The sequence below is a fragment of the Schistosoma mansoni genome, chromosome 1 (genome assembly GCF_000237925.1).
Source record: "Schistosoma mansoni strain Puerto Rico chromosome 1, complete genome".
NCBI classification, from domain to species: domain Eukaryota; kingdom Metazoa; phylum Platyhelminthes; class Trematoda; order Strigeidida; family Schistosomatidae; genus Schistosoma; species Schistosoma mansoni.
Genome location: NC_031495.1, coordinates 18437219 through 18450591, shown reverse-complemented (window position 1 = coordinate 18450591; position 13373 = coordinate 18437219). Strand labels below are relative to the sequence as shown.

The 13373-nt window shown below is 35.9% G+C and overlaps 2 protein-coding genes across 2 annotated transcripts in view; one reads left to right on the top strand and one right to left on the bottom strand.

Annotated features, from left to right (window-relative positions):
• Smp_093220 (hypothetical protein) overlaps positions 1 to 2842 on the top strand; it is a gene marked incomplete at both ends in the record, with an annotated part of 33347 nt that extends 30505 nt beyond the window's left edge. Inside the window, 2 exons of the mRNA XM_018793525.1 lie at positions 124 to 191; positions 2665 to 2842. Coding sequence (XP_018648028.1) covers positions 124 to 191; positions 2665 to 2842 — 246 coding nt within the window. The remainder of the gene's footprint in view (positions 1 to 123; positions 192 to 2664) is intronic.
• A 4111-nt stretch (positions 2843 to 6953) lies between these two features.
• On the bottom strand, positions 6954 to 10514 carry Smp_093230 (actin-related protein 10, arp10). Its single transcript, XM_018793524.1, has 10 exons — positions 10388 to 10514; positions 10295 to 10352; positions 10167 to 10258; positions 10024 to 10132; positions 9876 to 9983; positions 9773 to 9840; positions 9612 to 9730; positions 9312 to 9579; positions 7639 to 7823; positions 6954 to 7147 (listed from the first exon to the last, which is right to left on the bottom strand). Exons 1-10 carry the CDS (start codon positions 10459 to 10461, stop codon positions 7002 to 7004), a joined length of 1227 nt encoding a protein of 408 aa, XP_018648027.1. The 5' UTR covers positions 10462 to 10514; the 3' UTR covers positions 6954 to 7001.
• Positions 10515 to 13373: the final 2859 nt, after the last annotated feature.

The window sequence follows — 13373 nt, the reverse complement described above, 5'->3', positions numbered from 1 at the left end:
TTATCATAAGAAAGTCTTTTTTATGATATTTTATTGTAATAAGATAGTATTTTCTCAGAAAAAATCTTTAGATTACTGAGCATTTATTTTTGTGTTCTTTTTTGCTCATTCTCCTTTACTAAGTCTAAACGAGGTATAATCGAGGCAAGAGCTGATGAGTACGTTGAACCAGAAGAAGCTTGGATGCAACAGTAAGCATTTGTAATTATTCAACTCACTGTTTATGGAGGTAGTATTTAATTTAAAGTTAGTTTACATGACAATTTGACGAATGATCATGGTTAGCCATTCAATGAGGTGTTTTCAGTTTCAAAACAATAGGAAACTTGTTTACTCTAATTCACAGCTTTGTTTAATGATTTTTTTCTTTAATTCTATTTTTTGTCCTGAACTTCTATTGATCGATCTTAAGGTAACGCCCAGAAAGATTCAGTATATATATATATATATATATATATACATATATATATATATATATATATATATATATCATAAATCCTGGAATTTCAGACCAACCCAATAATGATTTCGAATAAACAAAAATAGTTTTCTTTTTTTAGTGCTATTTACTGGTATTTGGTCACTTGTGTAACTTCCTAGTTGCGTAAGCTTTGCTTTCTCTTCTCCAGACTAGTGCCATTTGATGGTAGTCGTATTAATGGACCATGTTTGGCGCTATGAGCGACTTTAGTCTGGCTGTTGAGTGTTCAATATACAACTGGATGATAGCTTTAAAACTCTAAGCTTTTGAAACGTGCCCTTTGTAAACTGAAGATGCTTATTGACTTTACATTCATTTTTGCCTCGGATTGATTACTCCATTGTGTCGTAAATAATGTCAAGTCCAACACAGCGGTAATAGTTCAGTTGATATCGTAGCCTTGAAACTCTAGTTAAGGTACATATCTTGAGAATAATTTACGACGGAAGCTTCATTATTATGTGGTGACTGAATATGAATCGAAAATGCAGAGTTAGTTATATTGTGATACGATACCTCTTTATGAAAAATAGTTATATGGGACTGATAGCTATTGGTGTATCACGATGTCCTGGTTGAATTCCTAAAAATCATGCAACTCATAAATTTGGGATGTTATCAGATATGGCGCCGAATAGAAGTCAGTAACTCTCTTGTTGTAGTTTTCTAATAAATTTTCCATAAAGTTGAGATGAACCCTTTCAATTCAAAAGAAATTCTTTTGTCTTTTAAATTGAAGTGTAAATTTTATTAAATTCTATCGTTGCCTATTTATTTATTTATTGTATATTCTCTATTCTATTTCCTTATAATGTTATCATTCCGTCATGTTGGTGTTTATAAATAAACATGAATAATTAGTAAAACTTTTGTAATCGTAGTAATAAAACAATGATATATCATTGATATTCCAATGAGCAGAAATTAGAATTCCTAACGTTTTGTGACTTAGTGCAAGGTACTTCTTCAAAATAAATAAGCAACCGAATCAAACTAACCGAAGTTTAAATAGTGGTTGACATCTGGTTACCTGCTAGTCTTTGTAATGCATTCTGATAAAGCATTGAGTGGGTGATCCATAGGTGATGAATTAAAACCAAAACATGTTTCTTTTCTACACTTGACATCATCCCCTTGTGCAGTGCTGTGTTTCATGCGGAGTTATCACAGATAATATACTTTGGAATTAAATGTAGTATAGGCTAGTCACCATACGACTTGGTCTCGAATTCATTGGATATTTCTTCTATCTTGATGTCACCAACACGTAAGGTGAAATAAATCAACCGAAGTTTCTCAGTATCCAGCTTTTTGCCTAATAGAAATACTGCATGTAAATATCATTTTCAAAGTACCCTATATCGATTGTTCTTTTACATTTGTGTGTGTGGTGAGGCAATCACAAAACCATTAACAAAATTCATATGTGATGTTCATGTTTACAAATTATCATCTATTTGAACAGTATTTCAGACTATACTATTAAACATCCTTGACCTCTTTAATCTGGTTGTATAAAGGCATTGTTTTTAGATGTGAACACTCCTCCCAATTTGAATCTGAAAAGCTTATGTCTGCTCAAACAGATAAATTAGCACCTTAACTCCATTGGATGTTTGATTATTACCTTTTCAAACTAATGCATCCAAGTTTCCTGTTATTCTAAATAGCCTTGGAGTTAGAAGCACTTAATTGTCTTCAAGAACACTATGTATTAGTATTATTAATTCAAACATTGATTGTACTTTAAAGTATATGAATTACTACTCTAAGCCTTTTCATTTCCCTTATTTATTAAACCCTGTTGACTACCTCTAATCTCTATCTTATCCCAATATAGTGCACGCAATGTCGAGTCACCTAGACTGGCAGCCACATTGCAACTTGATCGATAGGATTCGATCTGTACTAAGAAGGACCTGATATACATGACATTGATCACCACCCAATGATCAGTCAATTGTAAATTAGCTGTAATTGGTTGGTATGATTTTATTCAATTGATGATTCACAAATTGTATTGTAGAACTTTTTAAAACATTCATGGTCCCACGTAAAATCGTTTTACTTCCATGAATAGTTTCGGTAGTAATTGACATTTCGGAATGAAATTTTTTATACATGTAGAGATGAGAAATATGCATATTCTTAGTGGGATTACTTCAGTATTTTGTCTCTTATAGAGCTATTGCAGCCAGTTTGAGTCTTGACGGTGCTGAGATTCCTGTAACAAGTGCAGATGCAGCCTATATGAAAGCTTTAGAAGAATCTCGTATCGAACAAGAACTTGAAGAAAAACGTCGTCGAGCTGAAGATGAAGAATTAGCACGTATACTTGAATTGTCAACCAAAGAAAAATAACTCATTGTATTATTGTTTTACAAAGTTTGATAAGTCATTTCTTTGTTTGTATACAGATATACATATATCCCTTTCGAAAACACGTATATACGCATCACTGTGTCGAATAATAATAATAATAATAATAATAATGGGAGTTCAACATTGTCTCATCATATCACATGTGATATAAAAGCAAAATTAATCGAAAATGCATTTTACGTTGCCTACTGGATCCCTGTATAAAACTTATCCGATTCGATAGTCTAACAAGACGCTCTCTTAGATCCTCCCACTTCATACAAAAATGTTTACATAGTTGATAGTCATTTAGTAATGATTTTTAACAAACTTTAGTATATTGATATGAAAAATATATAACTAATAAGAATATAGTGTATGCCTTCGTGCTTTGGAATTCCTACTAATGAAGATATAACAACACCAAATAATATTTTAAATCTGTGCATTAATATGTTATTCATTGTCTATAGCCTTGCTTAATACGCTTATCTTATTATTATTATTATTATTAGTTAATACTGATGTAATATGATTCTTGTAATGTCATCTTTACCGCCTTCTGCTTAACAAATATAATATCTGTTCTTAACGAAAGTCTACTGTATAAATACATTCTCACTATATTATCTGAATGATCTGTGCAGTAAACGTAATTTCCCCTCCACCATAGCCCTAACTCTCTCAACAAATAAATGTTTCTCACTATTTTGTTTATTGCGCTTAACCTGATTCGATTAATTGATAACGACAATAATCATTCTAGTCAGTAATATATGAATATTCTTATCTGTCCTTTTGTGCATTATTAGTTTATCCATCAGTCATGTAACTGCTTTTTGCTGTGTTTATTTTGATTTCTGGTAATTATTTGGCTTCATTTTTATGTGACTCGACGATTAATCATTCTTACAACCATTATTATTGGACATCGAATTTGTCTGTGTATGGTGTTTGTTGTTATTCTTATTCTATGAAAGGTTTAATATTGCTTATGTAACATGTTCAATCGATTGCTATAATATAACCAATTGATGCTTTTATGTTCATTCCTATAGTTGGATCATTAATGTGGTGTTACACAAGATTATTAGTTTAGCTACTATCTTTGAAACAAAATGATTCTGCAACTTTCAACTGAAAGTTTCAGGCCTCTGGTTATTGTGATCGTAGAAAGTTTTCTCAGTCACCGAATATCAACAGTCCATCAGTGATTTTATCATGAAATCATCATACTACCTTGGTCTTCTATATACAGTAATTCGAGTAAAGATTTGACATTTATAACAATTAATTCACCTATCTTACTTCTAAATTAATAACCCTAGGGATTGGTTAACCTCAACGCTCTACCTTTATGTTAACATCGCTCCTGAAAAGATGAGATAAATCAATAGTTTGCCAATTCATAGAGTATTTATTTTTGAGTTATCCTCCTGTATCTAAGCCTAAGGCAAGTATTCGTCTTAATTATTCACCTTAGAAAACTGGTCGCTTGCGATAGACAGTCGAAATAAGCGAAGTTCATTAATAAAACTTACTAAATATCCTACAGTTAGCTCACCCAGAACCATGTCTACATTGCATATCTAAAATGTTAATTTTTATTTATTTGAACACATAAATATTGGTACAAAGAGGCACCAGATATATATGCGCCACACAAAAAATTATCATTTCACCTAAATGTGTGAGGGCTATGATACTGCCCGGGTGCCCAGACCGAAGCAGGTGGTTTTCTTAAGGGGCCACACTCCGAGCCTTTAACCTGAAGGTCTGATCCACAAGGCAGTAGAGCAACGTCAGGAGATGCAGTCCCATGGTAGCCGGTGACCGACGATTGGTTCATACGCCATTTGTTCCCTCAGGAAACTGGAGTCCATGTGCACCATTGATTTGGAATTAGGGTTTTCCAACGCCCCTAGATGGATTTTCCGCGTCCACCAAACCGGTTAATGCGCCGGAAACTCGCTTTTCGTCCTCTCAATTTCGTAAACAACACCCCCGCCACGAGAAGGCAGTGAGTAGGACTTCTCTGGCAGAGGCTGTATACGCATGACCGACCGTGTGAGAGCATTTCGAGAGAAGGCGGGCCCTCCCCACTCTCGGCCGTACCAGAGCATTTGGGGGCCGAAAAGTGAAAAGACGAGTTACTTATCAATAAAACAGATCCCAAAACCTGTTCGTTTTGCCATACACATTTTTTCAACGCACCAGGTCTCAACTGAATACTTAGATTAGTTTGATGTGTAAAAGCAAGTGAGTTTCCCGTAAGTGTTCCCTCAAACTAGCAAGGAGGATGCATGTAATTATTTGTTCAGAACTACTTTAAGGTGATTAAATAGATACTTTGTGGTCAAATTAATTTAGCTGTCCTCAGTCAAAGTACTCCTAACAAATATATATACCCCAGGGCTGTGTGGCGCATATGTATCTGGTGCCCCTTTTTACCGATATGTATGTGTTTAAATAAATAAACTCCAGGGCTAGCCTGCGTCAACACGTGAACTAAGGATAGGGAGTGAAGTAGTCGGACGCGCTGACAACTTCACTTATGTTGGAAGTCTGGTCAGCCCTAATGGGTTGGTGTCTGACGAAATTCCTGCACGGATTCAAAAAGCTCGTTTGGCTTTCGCCAACTTACGCCACCTATGTCGAAGACGAGGTATCCGTCTATCAATTAAGGGATGAGTATACTGCACAGCAGTTCGCTCTGTTCTACTTTACGGCTGCGAAACGTAACCATTAAGAGTAGGGGGTACTCGTAAGTCATTAGTACTTGATCACAGATGTCTTAGAAACATTGCTCGCATCTACTGGGATCACCGGGTAAGTAATAGTGAGGTTAGACGCAGGGTATTAGGGAATGATGGTAAATCAGTTGATGAGGTCATGAATCTTCATCGACTTAGATGGTTGGGCCACCTGTTACGTATGCCTGAACACCGACTACTATGGTGTGCAATGCTGACTAGTGTTGGGAGAACTTAGGGACTGCCAAACCAAAATGTGGCATCAGTGCTTGAAGTCACTATCTTCTAGTCTGAGCCATGTTGGTAGATGCAGACTATTTGGGTGGGGTCCGCGTGTCTATCGTAACCAATGGTTGGAGACTCTAGATGACATGGCTCATATTTGATCACAATGGCGTAGGTGTATACTCTACTTGTCTTTCCTTAAACCTTAAGATTAAAATAGCTTCATATCTTTCTTCCTGTACTATATCCTGATATACAATCTTTCTTTTATATATTACCACCATTAAATTAGCTACTTCTATGAATTCGGTGTTCATCTTGTTGTGATAATGAGGTATGGCAACTTGGACCGATATATATATGTGCCTGGTCTCACGTTGTAGCTGACTATATATATATATATATATATATATATATATATATATATATATATATATCAAAAGCTACGAATTAACTAAAATCGCCTATCTAATAAGAACTTAAATTTAAAAGATTATTAGATGGATAAATTTTTGTGGTTATCAAAGTTTAACGAAAGGTCCACGACTCTTTCCACTTACCCCAAACAAAAATCTTATACTAAACATTTCAGGAAATGTATTGTTGTAGATTGGTGGCAAAAAGCAGATGACCTAATTGAAATTATTTCCATAAATACCTTTCCATGGAATTATAAGTGTTGACTCAACAATCAATGATTCATATTTCAAGGACTTCTTTAAATAACACCTAAAAATAACGATAATAACTGGGCGTTTGTTTGTTTTCTATGGTGTTAATCAAATAACTAGAAAGGCGATTACTAAATTTTTTCTCAAAATCACCCAGAAGTAAAATGTAAGACTTCTCAAGTTGAAATCGATTAGTTTGTATCTAGATTTAATATGATCCACTTGAACTAAAAATACAACAATATAAAAGCATAGAAAGATTCGCCAAATTGGTGTAGCCAAAAGTCAGACATTTTGAAAAGAATTTATTTCTAAAACCCAAAGCACCCAACCCAACTGACAAAACGAGGAAATAATTAAAGTACTAGCTGGTCGGGAAATAAGATTATCAAAAATAAGTTGTTTCATAAAGTTGTAAACAAAGGGAAAGTTAACAGACGCTTAAAAGGAAATAGATTTACTGAATGATAAATACGTAATGGTCTATTTAACACGAAATCATATTAGATATCACTGGCGGGTAGTATCCTGCCTTTCAAGATCATTGTGTTTCTGATCAATTTGGGTACACCAGTCTGGAACTAAACCATTTTCCAAGAAACTAGACCGACTCAGTGAACGTCCTGGTAAACATTCAAGTGCACCGAAAATTGCCCCTGTAGAGAGAATGAGGTACATCAACTTGAATTTATTCCCTACTAACATGATTTAATGAGTGCTGATAAAAACACATTAATGAGAAGTAATGTTGAGTCATAAACTGATATTTATGAACAAAGATTCATATTATTTCATTTACAATTACGACATAGGCAAGTACACTAGTTTCTAAAAAAGATCAAGTTCTCGATTCCTAATAATTCCAGCTTAGTCTATTGCAACAAAAATCCGTCAGAAATGAAATTATCACTTCCTACATATTTTAAGCTCGTGAACATTTTACATTCTTAGTCTACAACCCCTTTCAAAAAATATGAGCCTGAGTTAAATAACGTACACGGAATGGAAAATGATAGTTTTACAAATTAGTTGTGGGAAACAGACGAGCAATAATTAACTATCTTGTATGAACTGAAAAATAAATTATCAAAATCATGGAAAATAATATAATATGAAAGTTTATTAGCAACAAAATTTAAAAACCTACCACCAAGCCATCCTATGTAATTTGCTTCACCAGGAGGGTTGTGAAATTTAAAAGATCCCTTTAAAGCTTGTAACTTTGAGAACTCAGGAAGTTCGACAAGTGAATTGAGTTCCTCCATTAGACGAGATACGAAGCCAGGTAGCATGGTTGTGCCACCAATAAGTACAATATTTTCTGCCAACTTCCTGTTATATGAAAAAGACTTCTGTAAAAAACTGTATCAAGTGGAAATGACTACAGAAAATAAAGTTGGACACCAAGATGCATATATTTATTCAGGCAATGTTGCCCATAGCTTTTAACTAGTGAGGTGTAACATCAACATTTAAACCCACTTCCCTAAGAACTTATAAAGTTTATTACAATGAGATATTGGTCAGCAAAAACTGATGGACTGTCTGGAAAAAAACCGAAAAATGTCTTCGGAGCGAAAAGGCGAACAATAACCAGGATAAATCAAATAAAAGCTTTAATACTCAACTCTGAGTCACGTATTCTATGTGGTCTAGTGCCACTACCGGTGTTTGAACCTACGGCCAATTAGATGAAGAGTGATTGTCTCAGGAAACAAGTCACCGCCACCTAGGACCTGCTAGTCTTTGTTGCATTATTGAGGCACTCATACCCTGAAAAGTAGTATACTGAACCCTGTGAAGCTAATATGCAATAATTTCTGGAATTTAGAAAGATCCCTCTATAAATTTAGTTCTAATTGTAGGAAGTTAACAAAGTTAGTCTGTTAGTGTTGAAAAGCGACACCACCAACCGACATTATCAGGCAGTTTATTAACTGATGAGTTGTCACACTATATTTGTTTCGTAAAATCAGATGCCATTTATTAGGTTAATTTACTTGGTGTTTAAGAGACAATAAAAGTAGTCTGGCTAGGATACATAGACTACAGTGTAAGTGCAGAGTGTTTGTAACAAAAGTTCTGGAAAAATTGGTTTCGTGAGTCTCTACTGAAACTGTAAATCCCAAGTCATTTTTGACCAAATATTTAAGAGTTCATCAACAACTGTGTCCTGTCATCATGACACGACATAGTGGTTCACAATTTATTTGCCGGATGCAGGCTTGTGAACTTTGGGTAGTGATCTTACCCAGTTTCTTAAACCGGAATATATGGAATAGGGTTCAAACCCACAACTTAGTGGCTTAAAATCGGATATGTTAGCAACTGATTCACCACCCTACTGGCACAGTGGCGAGGTCAAACTCCTCCATGTCTTTTGTAACAGAGAAGATTCCAATATTCCATCTTCTTAGTATCTGGTCACCAACTAAGCAAACAAGCATATAACTAATTAATGAGTATAAAGATATAAATATACATATGTTGAGATATAAACTACACTATTGGAGACCTGATTATCCCAAAGACAGTCTTCATTGCAAACCAATATATTATTGCGGCTTGAATGCACTCACTGAGTATGTAAACTATCTGCGAAGTCATATACCAAATATTCCAACTAAAAGTGAAGACAGAAAACCAATAAAGATACCACCAGTATTCCGTTTATATTACAAAAAGCATTTTCAGACTAGTGTATAGGTTCGCTTAATTTTACTTACAAAATGCTTGAAAGTAAATACAAAATGACGAGGGCATCGTATTACGAGAAATTAGAAGATACAGGTGCAGAGTTAAGTTACTAAGATTAAATACCTTCTAATATCAATAGGTGCCAACAAAATTGATCTTAAAATTAGTGTTGTAAGTGTAATTTGGTCATTGTCTCCAGCAAACAAACATTCAACTGCCAACTCTCGGATATCTGATGTAACTTGAATTGGTCTTTCGTTTCCTAACTTGTCCAGGGGGAAAATAAATGTTTCTTGATACAAGTTGGGCTTTGCGGCCGATGATTCAGCAGAATCCTTCCAAGCCTTCCACTGGACCGCCCTATTGTGTGGACTAACAAAACACGTACGAACTGAGAGTAAGCAAATATTAATGACAATCCACCTTTTATATCTTCAATAATATGTTCTGAAATAAAGCAATCTGGACAGGGGGTTAACTGCGACTCTCCGTTGATAACATCCACCAACTTGGCATTCTCATTTAGGTAACTCCTGATGTTTCTGAAAGTTAGCAAATATTACTATATATTACACGAAATATACTCATGAATTTTTTTGCTACCAAGCTGCGCTGACTGCCAAGCGTTTAGTAGTGTGTAACCTTCATAAACCTATAAACACTAGGATGAGGGCGAATATCCCTTACAGGCAGAACTTGAGCATCCATATAACCACAGTCTAATACAACAGCTGACGAAATCCCAAGAGTAAATAGTGCCATCAAGTGGGAAGTTGCAAAAAGTACAGAAGGTGCCTAGATCACACCAAAAAGATATCTGCATTTAATGTTTTACTTCAAAATGATTGAAAAAAACATCGGCCAAAACTTCACGGAATGATGAAGGACATAGCACACTTTCAACTACAACAACTCGTCTGTCCTTTGGGTTTACCAACAAATGTCTACGAAGTGCGAAATAAATTTGGATGATCATACCGATAGTATATATTGTAGAGAAACGTCGTCAAGAACTCCCGTCTTTTATCCTTTCCATCACATGAGGATATACTTCTTTTTTCACCTGTGGGCTGAAAATACTAATGTACTTTACAAGTTCACCAAACCAAAGTAATTTCTGTTGGTATAATAAACCTTGGTCCAGTTTCTCCAGCGAAACCACATCTACCAATCTTGTTAACTATATCAAGAATGCATACTTGGTGTAAACTGAGCCTATATCAAAGACAACTGCGGTCTTCTCACCGAGCATAAGAGACTCGAGTACAGGCATTACGATAGCGACATGTAGCGCACTCAGTTAATTGTTGGCCTTCACAATACTCAACAATCTAGTGACTTCAAACTCTTATGAGGATGATTGAATATTTAATTAACTTCTTGAAGTTCACATCTAGACCTAAAGACATGTTTCTGAGGAAGTCGTTAGCTCTGATTCTTCTTAAACATGAAAAATCAAAATAGTAGTTTATAATGAGTGATTGAGAAAGAACACTTATACCAATCTTCTTCATTTACATTGGAACTGAAGTAAATGTCAATTACTGAGGTCTTACACAAATTATTGATTTTTACCCCCATTTTGGCGGTCCTCGGAGTAGCACTGAGGGATCCATTTGGAATGGGCTCATTTATGTTCTCTGCATGTCTCGTACAAAAGAAAGCTCATGAACGGGTACTGATGTGACCTAAATGTGAGAGTCCATTCTAAACACATGAATTAATCGATGACCATATGGAAAAAGCAATGTGTAGTTTAGCAAATCAGAATAACCTTGGTTGGAAACTCAAAAACCAGTCACATTATCCCCTTCAAAATGGGCTTTAATGAGAATTAACCTTTTAAAATTACTACTTGATTGTTAGTGAGAGTCTAAACTAGCTCATGAGAGCTGCTTCACAGAATTTGAGGGGTGCATCTCATTTTCCTACCAGGCAATTATCTTTGGCATTTCAACCGGGACCAAGCTGGATTTCGTTTTATAGTCCTGCCGAAAATATATTCTTAAAATTCATCTTTCTCTATTGCATTCACCCCCGTAGAGTTTGTAGCAGCAAATAAATCCCTAAAATCAATAACTCTGTAAGTTTTCGACATTGTATGCTGACCATATTAGTTTCAATAGACTCACCTAGCTAAAGGCGCTGGGTCATACATCCGCTCCAGATCACGATTCGAAACGGCGTGCCCAACATCTCTTGAGATCACTCCTCGATATACTGATAATTCATCAAATATATCTCCCAGCCTCCTCGCTTCTGACTTTTGATTGCACTGGGTGGGCGCAATTCAATTACAGAAGGTGTTGCTGGTAAAGTGTTTTCAAACTGCAATATCTGTAGTATCTTCATTGGTGAGACCGACGTGATCTGGTACACCAACCAATATACTGTGAGTCTGTTCCTCTTTGGAACTCCATAAATCATTTATTTGCTTTATTTTTTATATATTGTGATATATTTTTCGTATTTTGGGATATTACTCCCTCGTTCATTCCTATAATTTAAATTCGCCATGACAGAACAGACTCCTAAGCTACTTACGATCACGACTCCTACACCATCCTCGTTTTAGCTAATGCCCTTTTGGCCAGACAATATCGAAGCCTGGTTCTGCTACGCAGAAGCCGACTTCTACGAGCACGGCGTGACTGATCAACACGCACAATTCCTTGAGGCAGTAAAAGCACTACCGCGCCAATTCGACAGGTACCTCATAGCTAGTATGTTTACTAGTGGTGTTTCGGAACCTTATGAAACCCTGAAAAGCGGAGATCTAACCGATCGACAAAGATTAGATCAACTCCTTAATAATATCGACCTGCAACATGGTTATGCGACAGACATGTTGCTAAGGATGAGAAAAGTTGTCGGCCAAATAACTTTCAACGATGGCTTAGTAAATACCAATCACAAACGAAATTGCCGTGTGTAGCCAGCAATGCTGCACATCACATCACGACCACAGGACCACCTGTATTCTCGAAAGCACGCCGACTGGCTTTCGAATAGCTGAGGTTGGCCAAAAACGAATACGACCACATGATAGAGTTGGGAATCCTTCGACCGTCAAACAGCCCATGGGCATCTCCCTTGCACATGGTCCCTAAAAAGGACAGCAAAGATTGGCGTCCAACTAGTGACTATCGGCGTGTTACTGGTAAGGTGTGTTCAAACTACAATGCCTGCTGTATCTTCAAGTTATTTTTAAAATCACCTTATATGGACATGTATAAGCGTGAATATCAGATGATAAGCATAATCCTGAGTTTTATGACACAGATAAAGTTAAACGAAATTAAATACATTCTTAAGAACTTCTCAAGTTTACTCGTAATTTTTTAGACAATCAGCTTTCGCTACTTTCTTAATCTAAAGGCTGATACACTTTTTTAAAGAAATTAACTCTAATAAGAAACGAAGAACAGCTACTTGTCATGATTTTCTCGCCATTAATACACTACATGACAAAATCGCCAATTAGAACGCCGAATTATATGATCTCGGCGCTGTGCCAAAGCAGTGACGTGTTAACCAGTACAGGCAGCCTGTAGTCAACTTTGGGTCCTTATTGGTTCTCCTTACCTTGCCCTACCCATTGAGTTCAGAACACATTCTCAGCGTCCACAATATGAACTATGTATTTCAGACACACACAGTTTATATACAAGGGAATCAAACTGTATCACGCCATCAAATGGAAAACAAAAATTATGTAGCACTGAGTCAAAAGTGGCTGTGAATGTGGGAAACTGTAACTAATAGATCGGGAATAACTTAGAGATAGTAAATTGCCTAATAGTAGTTAGTAGGCCAAACAAAACTTACATACTCCTGTTACCATCGTGAAGGAGCATAGATCACAAACCAACAAATCCCATCATACTCTGTCCTGGCCAATCCTTTTCAGTTGTTTCCAGTTGCTTTTCAATCCCCGGCACAGCGTGTTGTTTGACCATCCTCTTTTCCGTTTCCCTTCAAGTCAAATATAAGCTTATAATAAAGGAAATGGATATAAGCATAATCCAGCTGAATAACAGTTAGATGGTTAGTATGTATATATGATGACGGTTTGTAGAAAGGTCTCGGAAGTTGCTCATAATTTAGTTTTATTCCGATGGAACATTATTAACCCTAAAATTTCAACACCATCAACTGTTTTATTCATCGATTGTTTGGCCTCCC